We start from the raw sequence: 15,464 nt of genomic DNA, 5'->3' as shown, positions 1-15,464 counted from the left end.
TCGTAAAGGGTATCGCAGTTACCATCCACTTCAAGTGGATGGTAACCCACTCGCAAATTGGTAGGGGTCCCAATGGGACCCCTTCCACTTTGTGAATGGACCCACAAATATTTTTTCAGGGTAGGTAGGGGTCCAAGGGACCACTACCTGCCCTGAAAAAAACCCGAAACTAAAGGTTTTGGATTTTTTTTAAAGTGCAGCTCGTTTTCCTTTAAGGAAAACGGGCTACACTTAAAAAAAAAAAAACTGCTTTATTTAAAAGCAGTCACGAACATGGAGGTCTGCTGACTACAGCAGGCCTCCATGTTTGCGAGTGCCTATAGTCGCTATGGGGCCGCAATTTGCAACCCACCTCATGAATATTAATGAGGTGGGTCTTTGCGACCCCATAGCGACTTGCAGACGGTGTCTGAGACACCGTTCTGCATACCAATTTGCGAGTTGCAAATTGGCTTTTTGCTATATCTGGCCCTAAATCACAACAATGTGAATGTTTTTTTTTCAAAAACATATATCCCTTCTCCCCTTATTTTTTGTCGAAGTGTTTGCTTCTTTCAGCCCATGTTCACACACAAAAGTATAAGCGCCCTCATGCTATTACATACTGCAGTAGTTTGGCAAATATGGTTTGTACTCTAATGTGGCCTCAATTAGTCTTGGCCTCTCTGAAAAATGGGAGTCTTGAAGGAACATAAACCTGCATAGCACGTAATGTAATAATGTTTCCTATCCCTACTTGTCACACCACTCACAATCTAACCAATCAGTTTAAATGTATCAGTTATACTTCAAAACATTTAACGTTCATTGAAATGCTACTTAGAAAGTATTTTTGTAAATCCCCCACTTTTTAAACAAGGGATGAAAATTCTTATTTCCCTCTCAGTTATGTCTGTCCTGTTGAAGATGTTGGAGCACACAGCATATGAAAAACCTCAAACTCAACTGTCTCACCCTTGTTGCCTTGTAGAAATATGACCTGCCTGGCAATAAAGTATAGAACTATCAAAACATTTTTGTCAATACTGATCTGTTGAGATTAAGTTGAAATGATCGTCCATGCATTGTCTGAACTTCACATCAAGAGTCAAATAGTTTAAATACTTGTGGAATCAACACTTTCAGCAGATTGTGCAAATATGAATTATTTTTCATCTGTGCATATTTCTCAAATCAAAGCTACTTAATGAATACATAGTTAATTAAAACCACTACAAAAATGCCAGCACAAACTTCTCACAACCCTTTCAAAGCTTCTAAGTTCAAGACTGATGAATCACTTCCTATTATCTGCCATTTCCTTTCTCTCTAATGGAGAGCCTTCATGTGAATGCCTAAATTCACAAGATATTTTGCTCCTCTGTTTTCATGAGTGTTCTTGTGCATCACAAGGTTCTCAGTTCTATTATTAAGACCTTACAATTTCTCATTTAGCTTTTGACAGTGACCTTAGATTTATAATTGATATATATCTGAGATGTTTTTGCATGCCCATGTACATTTGTTGTAGACATTTTTCCAGTGACCAAAATCTTACACTGATGGTTTTGCCTTCTACTCCTATATAGAACAGCTTCTCTCCTTGCCTTGCAGAATACCCAAATAGTGTCTCTTTGAAATTGTAAGTGCAATTAAGGAATGTTGGCTTATTCTCCTTTGTGGTCTGAAATGTAGCAATCCTTTCCAGTGTGCTGCTAAACTAATTATCTATTAAGTACAGAGAACAGTTACTTTATTTATTTGTCTTCTGAAATTTAGCTTTAATGTATGCCAGCATTTTTGGGAACGTGTCTGCAATCATCCAAAGACTGTACTCTGGAACTGCAAGATATCATATGCAGATGCTTCGAGTAAAAGAATTTATAAGATTCCATCAAATTCCCAACCCTTTGCGACAGCGACTTGAAGAGTACTTCCAGCATGCTTGGACTTATACCAATGGAATTGACATGAACATGGTACGTAGCTCTTTCAGCAAACTTTAAGGCAAGTGGTTCAAAAATATGAACACTGCTATTGTGGATCTTCTAGCATAGTTTAATGCACATGCTGAAATTGATAGGTATCTAATTTAGGCATCATTCTGTTAACAATGATTTCATACACCTTGCCCGTTAATTTAAGTGACTGGAAATACAAAGCACTTAAGTGGTTATGTACAGCTTAATTTGCTTTTTCTGTACACCTAAGAGTACTCTTATGCATTCACTATACCAAAATACCCAGGGGCATGTTTATGAGCCCCTAGCGCCACCGGCGCATATTTACAAGGTGCTGTTTAGTCACTTTTTGTGGCTTAACGCCACCTTGTAAATACGACCCATTCACACGCAGCACTTTGCGTGGAAGGGGCGTGCAAAGGGTGTTGCTGTGGCATTTGCATTTTAACACTGCCCCAGATTTACGTGTTTTCATAAACCTGAGGCCAAAATCTAATCCCCAGGGGTGGCATTAGCAAGACACAATGAGGAGGAGTACTTTTCTTCCTCCTTGTTTTTTGCTTTTTCTGTGTGTGCTGCATCCATTCTGCAGCATGCATAGAAGGATCAAAATGCCAGAAATTATTGTTTATGTGCGGAAAGGTGTCCATTCCTACACATAAACAATCATTTCAAAATGAAGCTTTGGCACTTCTGTGTGTGCTGAATTCTGCAGCACACACAGAAGGGCCAAATCGCCATTAGTGATGGTTTATGTGCAGGAAGGGACACCTTCCCAACATAAACAATCAAACCCCTCAACGCAGACATCCTTGCACGATGGTGCAAGGATGTCTGCATTCAATTTAGCGCCAGTGCAGGGGACAACACAGGGGTGCACCATATTCAGTTAAATACAGCGCATTGCTGCATTGTGAAAATGACGGAGTGCGGCGCTGCCAATTTTGGTGCAGCATGGTGCCCCATCATTTTCAGTTAAATATGGGCCTAAGTACCCTATTGGACATCAGATGCTAATCCTACTACATATCAACCCTACCTGATGAGTAATACAGTACAGTACATTTTAATTGAAACTGAGATATACTCATATCTGTACTTCAGTTTTGTTTTATGCTTTGGTTAACATAAATCATATGTGTGCTAAAATGTTTCCATCATGGTACAACTTTATAATGATGCCTTTACCAGGCAATTCCCTTACAGCGTAGCCGTTACACCATGCATGCCTGTACTACACATGGCTATATATATATATATATATATATATATATATATATATCAACATCCAGGCAACACAGAAGAAAAGCCCTGCCAGTGGACCGGAGCTTGCACTGCGTGTGTCACAGCAAATAATTCTCCAACTGACGTCCGGTGCTTCTCGCAGGACAAAAAATATAAGAGCCACGCCACTGAAGTATAATCCATTGATCTTTATTATATGAACGACAAAAAAGAAACACAACATGTTTTGACCAAACCTGGTCTTGATCCTGTGACTTGTCACCAACAGATACTCGTTTTTTAAGGAGACTTCCAACAAATATAAGCAAAATACTCACATTTAGAAATGTTCCTAAATAATTTCTCTTAAAAATATGTACAATTCTCATATGTAAATCATAATAAACCGATCACAATAATATAACAAAAAATTATGTAAGGACCTCGTTTTCTGCTATTTTTGTATAGTATGTAAACTTATCAAAAACTACAATTGACATAGAAAAAATGCCCACAACATTTCATTTCCTTTGCTCCCAACATTAATCTCAAATGAATAACGCATATTATAATACATTCACAATATATATTACGATTGCTTAGAATCAATACTTTCTAGTTAATTGAGCTATAGTAGCAATTTATCAATCCCTTTCACCATTCTCGGCCACTGGGTTACTCATTCAAAATATTCACAAATAAAAGATATCTAGAAAACCTCTGTTGTGAACACTTTCCTAAATAGAACAAGGTTACAGCTATGGTAGCCAATTACTTATCTTAAAGCCTTTTGACTGACTGAGTAATATTTTTCTCAGGGCTTATTTCAAACGATTGGTTAAAATTGTCATTGCTTTTCTATACAAAAAAATGAATAAGGAGAAAACAAAGAAAAATAAAATAAAATAGTGTACTTACAATGTACATAAATCACTAATTGCTCATATCTGTAGACAAGTCACTCCTCGTTGCTGCACTACATACTATGTGAATTGATTGCAGAAACAAATAGAGAGAGAAGGAGACACACAAAATAACTAATACTGAATTATTATCGCATGGTTATCTCTCTAGATGAACTACCAGTCCTTCATCTATAGTCAGTCCGTTCGGACATACGCTGCCTGTTTCCAAAATTAAATGGGATTCTAGCTGACATAGGGTCACTAATCTGTTTCCTCCCCTCACATTTTTCGAAACGTAGTCTAAAGCAGAAAATCTGGCCTGCTTCCCATCACCAGCATGTATCTCAATAAAATGCTTTCCTGTACTATATATGTACTGTCATTGTTGGTGATGGCGCACCAATGTTCCAAAATTCGTTTTTTAACCAGAAATAAAGTTGACCCAATGTACCATTTGGCACGTGGACATTCATTTAGGAATATAACTTGATCAGGCATGCACGTAATAAGCTTCTTAATCACCCATCTCCTTTTTGTACCCTCCAACACGACAATGGATATATTCTTTTTTAACTTACGGACCTTTCTGTGTCCGGATATCTTAAAGCCTTTCATTTTGGAAAACCATGTCTCATCTGTTGAATCAAGTTTAAACAATTTCATAGGGTAGGGGGCATGTGGCTTCCCCACCCCAAGCCTCTCTGAGAGCCAGGGGACTCCATCCACCTGGGGCTATTCTACAATAAAAGAGAGGGGACTTGTAGCCCCCCTCCGCAAGCCTCTCTGAGGACCCCATCACCCAGGGACCTATCCCCCCAGAGTCAAACTTCCATAAAAGGGGAGGGGCATGTGTCCCTCTTTTCCTAGGCTCTCTGAGGCCCCATGCACCCCAACCCAGGGCCAAAACTTAATTACAGTGAAGGCGGGAGACCAGCCTCCACCCCGAGCATCTCCGATGCCCCAGAGACCGCATCTGCTGGGGCTGGTCTATTGTTGTGTCTCAGGGAACCAACTCCATTACACTGTTTCCCTGCCTGCAAGAGTGCATGCAGCAAAGAAAATGTGTACTTTTACCTGGCGGGAGATGAAAAAATTCTTGAGCTGGGTGGGAGCACACTTTTTCCCTGCCTGACCTCTTGTGGTCAGTGAAACTGGAATTGATCCAACCCGGAGGGAACAGAGAATAAATTCTGCTCAAGCTAGATGGGAGCAAAGTTGGCTCCTGCTGTGCACAGGATGGGTACATGCAAGGGAGCCGGCGGGGCTACAGGGGCCCTAGGGTTCCCCCTGCATCCTCCAACAATGTGTAATATCGGTGTCCTGGGTGGCCACCGGGGCAGCTACCTTAGATCACAGGGGATGGGGTCCCTGAGGCCAATAGTGGCTTGGGGAGTAGGGCTGTGCACACCTCTCTCCTTAAAAAATGATACGGCCACACAGAATATATATGGAGACAGAGAGGGGTTTTACTTACCTTATTATATTTGGTGGTAAAAGCATCTGCGCGGTAAAGGCATGCATGGTAGAAGCTGTGTGTTAAAAGGCATGCATTGTAAAGACAAGTGTGTATCATCATACAACCATACAACATCACAATTTTATTGCTTCTCACATCAGTAATATCATGTGCCATGGTGACTTTGTTTTTTTATTTTTTTTTACTTAGAATACAAGCACTTTTCAGGCTTAGACTGCTTCAGTCAATTAAAGCCTCTTTTCGTCAAAGCCATTGCAAGATCCACCTAGATTATAGCTTCATAGTTTCAGAAACTACGTAAGAAGCCAGGCTGTGTTAGTTCAGCTGAAGTAACTTGCATGCACTGAAAATTGGAGATGATAAAATAGAGATTACTGTGCACTTACATTCGTTGAAGACTGGAAATGATAACATTGAGCTTATCATAAACATGCACATAAAAAGCCTTTACAAACAAGCCTTTGCAAACAAAAAACGGCTATTGTAAAAATTAAGGCCATCTGACTTTCCAGTTTTTAAAATACTTAAACAGCTATATTCCTGGTACTATTTCATCTTTCTAAAGATGTCCCCCATTAGAAATTACCGGTGTGCAGAATGAAAGAAATGGTCTGAAAAATGTGTGAAAAAATTTCCACTTTGAGAAGATGTAAAGTTTAATATCTTTTGACAGCTCTGCTAAAATGTCTAGCCATAAGACGTTTTACAAGAGATTTCATTCTTCTTTTCGTATGGCAAAATTCTCCTGCAAAAAGTTGCTTCTGGCATGTTTTCCCATACACATCACAAGCTCTGAAGACATCTTTGACCAACTGGTCTTTAAGAAGTTTGTGAAGTTTCCAATGTTTGTGCCTTTTTGACATAATCCTCACAAGGTTGGTGAATGTAAAACTGTTCAGTTTCAATAGCTTCCCACAGTACAGAACCCTGTTTGAACAATCCTTCTGTGGATTTTTATTCAACAACCCTACATGTTAATTGGATTTGCTGTACCTGTTTTACAGCGGAAAAGGACCTCCTCTCATGAACCTTTCAGACTACCTGTCACTATTTCTCATAGGATAGATCCTACAAATTTAGGTTTTCAAACTACAAAAACATATCTTCCTATCACAAATTGGCAGTGCTTTCCTATATGAAGTCCTCAAAATTAGAGAGCATACTTGCAATTTGAAAATATATAGAGCAGCGTTATTTTAAGTGTAAATGTACATCAGCCAAAACCCCAATCCAAATAATAATCTTAAACACAATAGAGGACTGGAGATTCTGGTGGTCATTATGAACATGGTGGTCTGGACCGCCAGACTGGCAGTGGTGGTCATTACCGCCAACGGAATGGCGGTCCAGAACACCATATTCTGAACACACCACCCACCACCAGGCCAGATTCGACCGCCGGGCCAACTGTGGGCACATTCGACCCAACGGTGGAGGCAGGAGAGGCGGTGGGATTATGATCCCATTTCCACCAGGGATTCCCTGGCGAGTTACCCCGCCAGGATTACCTGGCGGAAAGCATACAGGTGAAAGGAATAATCATTTGTTTCACCTGTATGTGACACGCCAGGCCGCTCCCCCGCTTTCCACTATACCTACCCGCCCCCCAAGCCCCTAGAACAGCCCCCACCCGAACCCTGAAAACCGACCCCTCAATCCTCCATCCCCAAAACCCCATGTAGGTCCCCCAGCCCGACCCTCACCATCCCCCACCCCTACATACAGATCCCCCCAAACCCCAACCCCGACATCCACATGCACCCATTCACTTACATGCTCACACGCATACATGCACTCAGACACACATTACCCCCACACATACACTCACGCACACACCCATGCACTCACACACTCACACACACACACCCTCCTCCCTTCCCTCTCGGACAGCACTTACTTCTTCCGTAGTGCTGCTCCGGGAGGAAACGGGCTCCTTGGATACTGCTCTGCCGCCTCTCCATACACCGCCACGCTTATAACTGCTTCATTATAGTTGTGGCGGTGTATGGTCTGACATGGCGGTGAGGGTGGAGCAGCATCCACCCCCGCCACCGACCGCCAGCATGGCGCATGGTGGCCCTCACGGCCATCAATGGCGGTGAGGCTCCATGCGTCATTATTTGGCGGGATGCCGGCCACCAACACTGGCAGTCTTTAATTGACCGCCGGCACGGTTGGCAGCAGGACATCCAGCTGAGTTCATTATGGGGGCCTCTGTGCCATCCAGTCTTCATTCAATTGTTTTGATCCATTCAGTTGTTGTACCTAAAACTACACTTAACATCCATAATTTCATAAATGTGTGTTCTTGCAAAAATATAATATTGCATTCACATTTAAACTTTGATATTAACTTTACCATGGAAATTTTAAATGCAGTTTAACTTTTTAGATTTCTTCCGATGTGCTTATTGAATTTTACATTGTTTTTTTTTTTCATGATGGTTAGCTGTGTGTGTTTTGGTATTTCATCCTTTTCAATTAGTATCCCAACCTTAAATCCCTTTACCTTTTAATTTTCTCATCAATTTATAAATTAATCTAACAGTACGAAAAGCACACTTCTAAATTACAACCAGAACCATCGAGCACATGTATAACATGATAGCATAATTAGTGGCAGTGCCGTGCCATCACTGCCTCTGCCGACAGTGACACATGCGTCACTGCAAACCATCAATCTGATATCCTAGTCTCTGAAACTGTGGGTGTGCTGTGTAGAATGTCATTATGAGACTCGGCTACCTGCCATCCATGAAGCCTGATTAGTGACCATTCCCAACTTGGTTCAGTGATCTAAGGCGTAGGAGATATTAACTTTAGTTGTAATGTCTGAAAGGGAAATAGGTGGAAGCAGAACAATGTTGAGAATAGGATCAGCAGACATTGAATATGAAAAAGGAAATTGAAGAGTAGAGATGAAGAGAACACAAAAAATCAGAGGGGAAAATCAAAGTTCTAACATTGCCAATCTGATTTGAGGACCTGGACAGTAGAACTGCTCCACAAACTGCACCTTTGATCACTTTTTCTGTAAGGGAAACTTTTCTCTACCAGACTTTTTGTGTATCTAATATGAAGTGCTAGTTATCTGCAAATAATGTGGATAAGATTATGTGGAGGCAGTATGTTTTTCATGGCACAATGTACAGCAGCTTCAGTCACTAGTCATCAGAAGACGAAAAGCAAATCTTACTCGATGGCATCCACTTATGCCATCTCCCCAAAACCACATACATGTAGATAGTTCATTCCACCTCAGTGTGCCAATGCCACAGAGCATAGAAAACCATTTGCCAACAATGTAACTGCAAACATCAATTATTGTTATCAGATATCCTCTTCATTAAGTTAAAAGTTCTAGAACCCCTAGTTGTAATGGACTTCTGATTGACAATGCTGGTAAATGGGCCATACTGACAAAGCTTTTTCAGAGGCTGCAAATGACTTAGTCATTATACTAAAGCAAAAAAGCATTTTTGAATGTACAAAACCCAAATTCTGATTCGATAACTTGATACTGAATCACAATTCAGCTTTACGAAGCAGTATTTGAAAGGGGCAATATTAAGTCATCCCTTCCAAATACCAATTCACAGTGGTATGTATTCATGTTTTACAACCAAATTCTACTTGCAAAACATTCATATTCTATTGACACCTCAAAGGAGATGGTAACGCATTCCCTTTGAAAATGTAAAAAAAGATTTTTTAAGAGCGGAATGTGGGACCACAGACCACTGCCTACTCTTAAGAAATGAAACTTAAAAGTTTCCTTTTATGTTTTTTAAATATATCCTGATATGTTGGTTCATTCTCTGCATATTATATTTTCCAAATTGCAGTTGTTTGTTGATTTCCTGTCATCTGTAGGACAGACACATTGAAAGCTTTTAAGGACTATACCCCAATTTATATGTGCACACAGTTGATTTCCAATGGTGCAGTTGCACTCAGCAGAGTGGTATCAGCCTTGTAGGAGCATAAATGTATAAACTACTGGGTACACAATGACAGGTAGCACCTTCTGTATGAATACATTGTTTAGTTAAGCTACCTTTTATCCTTTCTTCTTTTTAACTTGCCCAGCCTACATTTGTCATACCTCTTTTGCGTTTCCCCTTTTCCAACTGTCAACCTCCATTACCTTCTTCTGTTTCTTTATATACCATTTCTGAGTGCTCTGCCACTATCATGATGAATGTAGCTGTTTTATGTTTAGGCAATAGTGAAATTAATTTGTTACTCTGTGCTTCTCAGTGGTGTTTGTTAACACTAGGCAAAGGGCAAAATGAAGGTACAAAGTGTTAACAACCCAGCCCCATCCTGGCCATATTGCCCTACACCAGAAAACTATTAGGATCTCTGTAGGTTGTGCACTGTTGTGAGTCCAAGAAGAATCTAACGTGCTCAAGCAAGTTTAAACTTCATATTTATCTGTGTGCACAGCAAACTGTTAGACGACAAAAGAAGATTGTGCAAGCCTTATAGTAGCACACAATGTGCAAGATGATTTGTAGAACATATACAAACAATCCTTTGCTATGTCAGAGGCAGAAAATAGGTCACTTTCTGATTGGATAAAGTGGTGGGGAACTCTTGATTTGATGGGTGAGCTGGTGCCAGGCACGCAGAGGTGGGACATCAGCCAAAGATAATTTTGTAGCCTGTCGACAAACTCTAAATCATGAGTACTCGTAAACGTTTTCCCAGGTGCCACAAAGTTTGGTCTGTCAGTTCAGGCTGGGCTGTTCCCACTGGGTACAGGGTCCAGACTGATTTGTATACAGCTGGGTCCAAAATGAGGTGGCGTGGTGAGCAAAAAAATTGATGGATTAAACGCAGATCTGTTACCGGGGGTGAATGTTTGATTGGTTCTGCATTGCATCCATCATTTGTGTTTGTTTGCGTTTGTCGCCCTATGAGCGCTGGGTATGCCCAGACGTGGGTCCCAGGCTCACTATACCACTGGATTCAAGCTAACCAGGCAGATGAAGGGTGATACCCTGAAACCGGTCCCAGGATGCTTTTTTACGGTCCAGCAAGGACCTGGCCTGGCAGTTCGTGTTGGACTGTTCCCATGGGGAACAGAGTCAAGACTGATTTGCATATGCTGGGTCCAAACTGGGGTGGTGTGGTGAGCAAAAGAATTGCTGGATTAAACCCAGATCTGTGACTGGGGGGTGAATGTTTGATTGGTTCCGCATTGCATCCATTATTTGTGTTTGTTTGCTTTTGTCGCCCTAAGTATGCTGCGTATACCCAGACATGGGTCCCAGGTTTACTATACCAATGAATTCAAGCTAGCCAGGCTGATGAAGGGTGATACCCTGAAACCGGCCCCAGGATGCTTGTTTACAGTCCACCAAGGACCTGGCCTGGTAGTTTGGACTGGACTGTTCCCATAGGGAGCAGAGTCAGGGCTGATTTGTATATGGCTAGGTCCAAATGGGGGAGGCGTGGTGAGCAAAAGAATTGCTGGATTAAGGCCACATCTGTTACTGAGGAGTGAATGCTTAATTGGTTTCACATTCCGTCCATCATTTGTGTTTGTTTGTTTTTGTCACCCCAAGTGTACCGGGTAATCCAGTGTCACAGTGAGCACGGGACCCACATTTGGGCATAGCCTTGCCACTTAGGGTGACAAAAGCAACAAGAACAGATGATGAAACCCTTTTAGGTAAGAAACCCTAATGGTGATGGGGATAACACTTACAAAGTGATTCACTGAAGAGGTAAAGCAACATAAAAGCCAATACGGCTTATATATACAAATAATGAAAAGTACTAAAATACAAAGACAATTCAATTTAGAGCTTTATCAAATAATGGTTGAAGATCTCATTCATCAAAGGTACGCTATTTTGGATAACAACCCAGTAACCACTGTACTCAATGGTAAACGCAAGACATCTCATTTAAAAAAAAGTATGTTATAAGGCTAGGTGTCCAGTGAGTTTGGAGTGAGTTGGGATACACTACTAGGTCAGACAGACAGTCATAAGGCAGCAACAGACTACGGCAGGCTACAACTGCTAAAGGAAGGCATAGTGGCAAAGACAATCCAGGACAACAGGGTACAAATGCTTCAAGGCACTTTAAAAATTCACAACAATAATTAGACAAAATTATGACAGCACCCGTTCCTTGGATCCCTCTTGGCTGACAGTGGCTGAGCACTACAGCTGTCAGATACTGCTTCTTTGGGGATTCCAGAAGCTTAGCATAACAACGAGGCATTACCAAGGTTACCAGGCCCCAAAATGTGTTAATATGGGTCTTTTGTTTCTAATGTTCTGGGTCTTCCTTATCACAGGTGCACTACCTCAGGACCAAGTACCTCTTTTGGCACTTGACTCTCAAGGTAGAAAGGCAGAGCACTCCAAGGTGGTCATTACAACCCTGGCGGACGGTGTTAAAGCAGCGGTAAGACCGCCAACAGGCCGGCGGAAAAGAATTTGCAATTACGACCGTGGCGGAACACTCCGACCACCATGGCTGTACAAACAAACAGCGCGGCGGTCACCGCCAACAGACAGGCGGAAGACAGTGTACCGCCCACACTATTATGACAGGCCAATCCGCCACCTTTTCCGGGGTGGATTCACCGCGGATAAAAACATGGCGGAAACAGGAATTTTGAAGGGAAAACGCTCACCTCTACACACTCCACGAGGAACGAGGACACCATGAACCCGGAACTCCAAATCCTACCTGCGATATTCTTCCTGCTCCTCTACCAGGAGCACGAACGCCGGCGGCGAAGACCACGGTGAGTACTGCACCTACGATACAGGGGAGGCAAAAAACAGGGACACACACACGCAACACCCCCACCCTCACCCACTACAACACACACACTAATACATATCTATACATTATAGTTACACCCCCAACCCTCCCCCGGAAGAATGCAAAGACAAAAGGAAATGAGTGTAACCATTGTAATCTATTAAAATGCAGTACGCAAAAATGTACATATATATACACTATTAACAAAATATACACCAAGAATAGTAGTCCAGGTGTTGCACCATTTATAGTCCGTGGACCACTGGGCCCAAAATGCCCACACTCGATACCAGATCAAAACAGAGAGAACACTGCAGGGGCATCAGATAGAAATACAACAGGCACCTCAGGGGGAAGGTAAGGGGGGGCACATCAGCCGGATGAGTGCACAACGCCAGATCCACGAGGCGGCTCAATGCCCACTGTTCAATCCTGGGGAGTGCAAAGCCACAGTCTCTCAAGTCTCTCCAGTGGGTGGTTTGCCCACTGCATTATCCTGGGGAGTGCAAAGCCACAGTCTCTCAAGTCTCTCCAGTGGGTGGTTTGTCCACTGCATTATCCAGGGGAGTGCAAAGCCACATTCTCTAAAGTCTCTCTAGTGGGTGGTTTGCCCACTGCATTTTCCTGTGGATTGCAAAACCACAGTCTCACAAGTCTCTCTAGTGGGTAGTTCGCCCGCATTATCCTGGGGAGTGCAAAGCCACAGTATCTCAAGTCTCTGCAGTGGGTGGTTTGCCCACTGCATTATCCTGGGGAGTGCAAAGCCACAGTCTCTCAAGTGGATAACAGTCTCCACTGGTTCTGGAGGAGGACTGGTGCCCAGAGTGCTTCATCCTGTGAAGGACAGAGGTAGTGGATGCATGTCTCCACTGGTTCTGGAGGGGGACTGGTGCCCAGAGTGCATCACTCACCCCGTGACGGTCCCAGTTGCGTCAGTGCCCCTGCCGCTCATGGGCTAGTGGTGCTTGAGTTGGCGGTGCCCTGTTCAGCGGTGCTTGATTTGTCGGTGCCCTGTTCAGCGGTGCTTGAGTTGGTGGTGCCCTGTTCAGTGGTACTTGCCCTGTTCAGCGGTGCTTGATTTGGCAGTGCCCTGTTCAGCGGTGCTTGAGTTGGCGGTGCCCTTTTCAGCGGTGCTTGATTTGCCAGTGCCCTGTTCAGCGGTGCTTGAGTTGGCGGTGCACTGTTCAGCGGTGCTTGATTTGGCGGTGCCCTGTTCAGCGGTGCTTGATTTGGCGGTGCCCTGTTCAGCAGTGCTTTATTTGGCGGTGCCCTGTTCAGCGGTGCTTGCCCTGTTCAGCGGTGCTTGAGTTGGCGGTCCTTCATGGCCCAGCGGTGCTTGAGTTGGTGGTCCTTCATGGCCCAGCGGGTCTTGTGCTGGCGGTCCTTCATGGCCCAGCTGGGCTGGGGCTGGCGGGGCCCCCCTGGGCAGCTGGGCTGGGGCTGGCAGGGCCCTCCTGGGCAGCTGGGCTGGGGCTGGCGGGGCCCTCCTGGGCAGGTGGGATGGGGCTGGCGGGGTCCTCTTGGGCAGCTGGGCTGGGGCTGGCGGGGCCCTCCTGGGCTGCTGGGCTTGGGCTGGCGGTGGCCTCCTGGGCAGCGGGGATGATGGCGGTCTTCTCTGCCGTGCTGCTCTTCCCAGACTTGCCGGGTTTCTTGTGGCCCTTCCCCACCTTGGGAGGTGTCACAGCTGAGTCCACACTCCCACCGGGACCCCTGGGAGCGGCTTGGGTGGCTGGAGTCTTCCCCCTCTCCCGCCGGGCACTGGCCAACTTCTGATGCTTCACAGGGGGGGACTGGCTGTGCTGTGGCTCCGTGCCACACTGGCTGTCCTGGTGGCCGGTGCACTCCACATACCTGTGACTACAGGCACCTCTGGTCCCGGAGATGTTGTGGCTGAGGTGCTACTTCGGGACCTATGAGATGGACGGGGTGGGGGAGGTGGGGGAAAAAGGTCAAGGCTGGACAGGAAAAGTTTTTTTGACACACTGGGACGGGTAGCTGGAGGGGGTTTGGGAGTGGAGGAAGAGGTGGTGGTAGTAGGAGGTATACGTTTGGTGAGTTTGGGTGCAGGTGCATGCGCTGGTGGCTGTCGTGAGGTGGATGGCTGTTGGGTAGGTGTGTGCCTGCGTTTGTGTATCTTGGGAGGGGGCGTCACAGACACACTGGGAGAGGACACAGGGGACGTGTGAATGGTAGTGGGGGTGGTGACTGCATGTGAGCGGGGTGTGCTAGTGGGTGTGCTGATGAGGGACGTAGTGGCTGTAGAGGTAGTGCATGCAGGTGTGTGTATAGACGAGACTGGGAGGGAGGAGGGAGACGACGAGGAGGGGGACACAGTGGAGGCAGTGGATGTTGGTGTGTCTGCATGTGTCTGATGCTTGCGTGAGTGCCTGTGGGATGTGTGGTGCTTATGTTTGCCTGAGCTTCCCTTGTATGGTGAGGTGTGTGCAGGCTGGTCTGATGGCGTGCTTGGGATAGGCAGAGGTACAGGGGATTGGGTCTGGGTGGAGGAAGTTGGAGGGGGGAGGCTAGACACAGGGACAATGGCTGCCATCAGTGCTGAGGCCAGAGTTTGAAAGGCTCGGTGAAGGGCCGCCTGACCAGAATGAATGCCCTCCAGGAATGCATTTGTTTATTGCACTGCCTTTCTACACCCTGGATGGCATTCAAAATGGTAGACTGCCCAACAGTGAGTGACCTGAGGAGGTCAATGGCCTCCTCACTGAGGGCAGCAGGGGTGACTGGGGCAGGGCCTGAGGTGCCTGGGGCGAAGGTGATGCCCACCCTCCTGGGTGAGCGGGCGCGGGGCGAAGGCTGAGGGGCTGCTGGGAAGGCGGTGCTGGTAGGGGGGTGGCGGCTGTACCTGTAGATGCGGGGGGCACAAATGTTGCCGCCACCACAAGGGAGCTCCCATCAGAGGACGAGTCCGTGTCGCTGGTGTCAGCTCCTGTCCCCGAGTGGAGCTCCCCTCGCCCTCCGTCCCACTGGTGAATCCGTAGTGTGGCCCTCCATGGCCATGTGGGATGCAGTTCCCTCGTGCTCCGGTGCCACTGCTCCTCCGCCTGATGATGCTAATGCACACAAGAACAGGGAAACCACAAAAAGGGGGGGGAACAGAATAAAGGCATG

At 45.1% G+C, this 15,464-nt stretch overlaps 1 protein-coding gene across 5 annotated transcripts in view; it reads left to right on the top strand.

The window, feature by feature from the left end:
- The window catches only part of KCNH7 (potassium voltage-gated channel subfamily H member 7), a 1,745,544-nt gene that overhangs the window by 1,515,587 nt on the left and 214,493 nt on the right, over positions 1–15,464 (top strand). For 4 of the 5 annotated variants that reach the window (XM_069224264.1, XM_069224261.1, XM_069224262.1 and 1 more), the window contains one exon: positions 1,759–1,958. In XM_069224264.1, the coding sequence (XP_069080365.1) occupies positions 1,759–1,958 (200 nt within the window). Of the gene's footprint in view, positions 1–1,758; positions 1,963–15,464 lie in introns of all 5 variants that reach the window. The other variant, XR_011201481.1, reaches the window with a different exon arrangement.

This window comes from Pleurodeles waltl, chromosome 3_1 (genome assembly GCF_031143425.1).
Source record: "Pleurodeles waltl isolate 20211129_DDA chromosome 3_1, aPleWal1.hap1.20221129, whole genome shotgun sequence".
Classification (NCBI taxonomy): domain Eukaryota; kingdom Metazoa; phylum Chordata; class Amphibia; order Caudata; family Salamandridae; genus Pleurodeles; species Pleurodeles waltl.
This window is presented reverse-complemented; position numbering and strand designations above follow the sequence as displayed.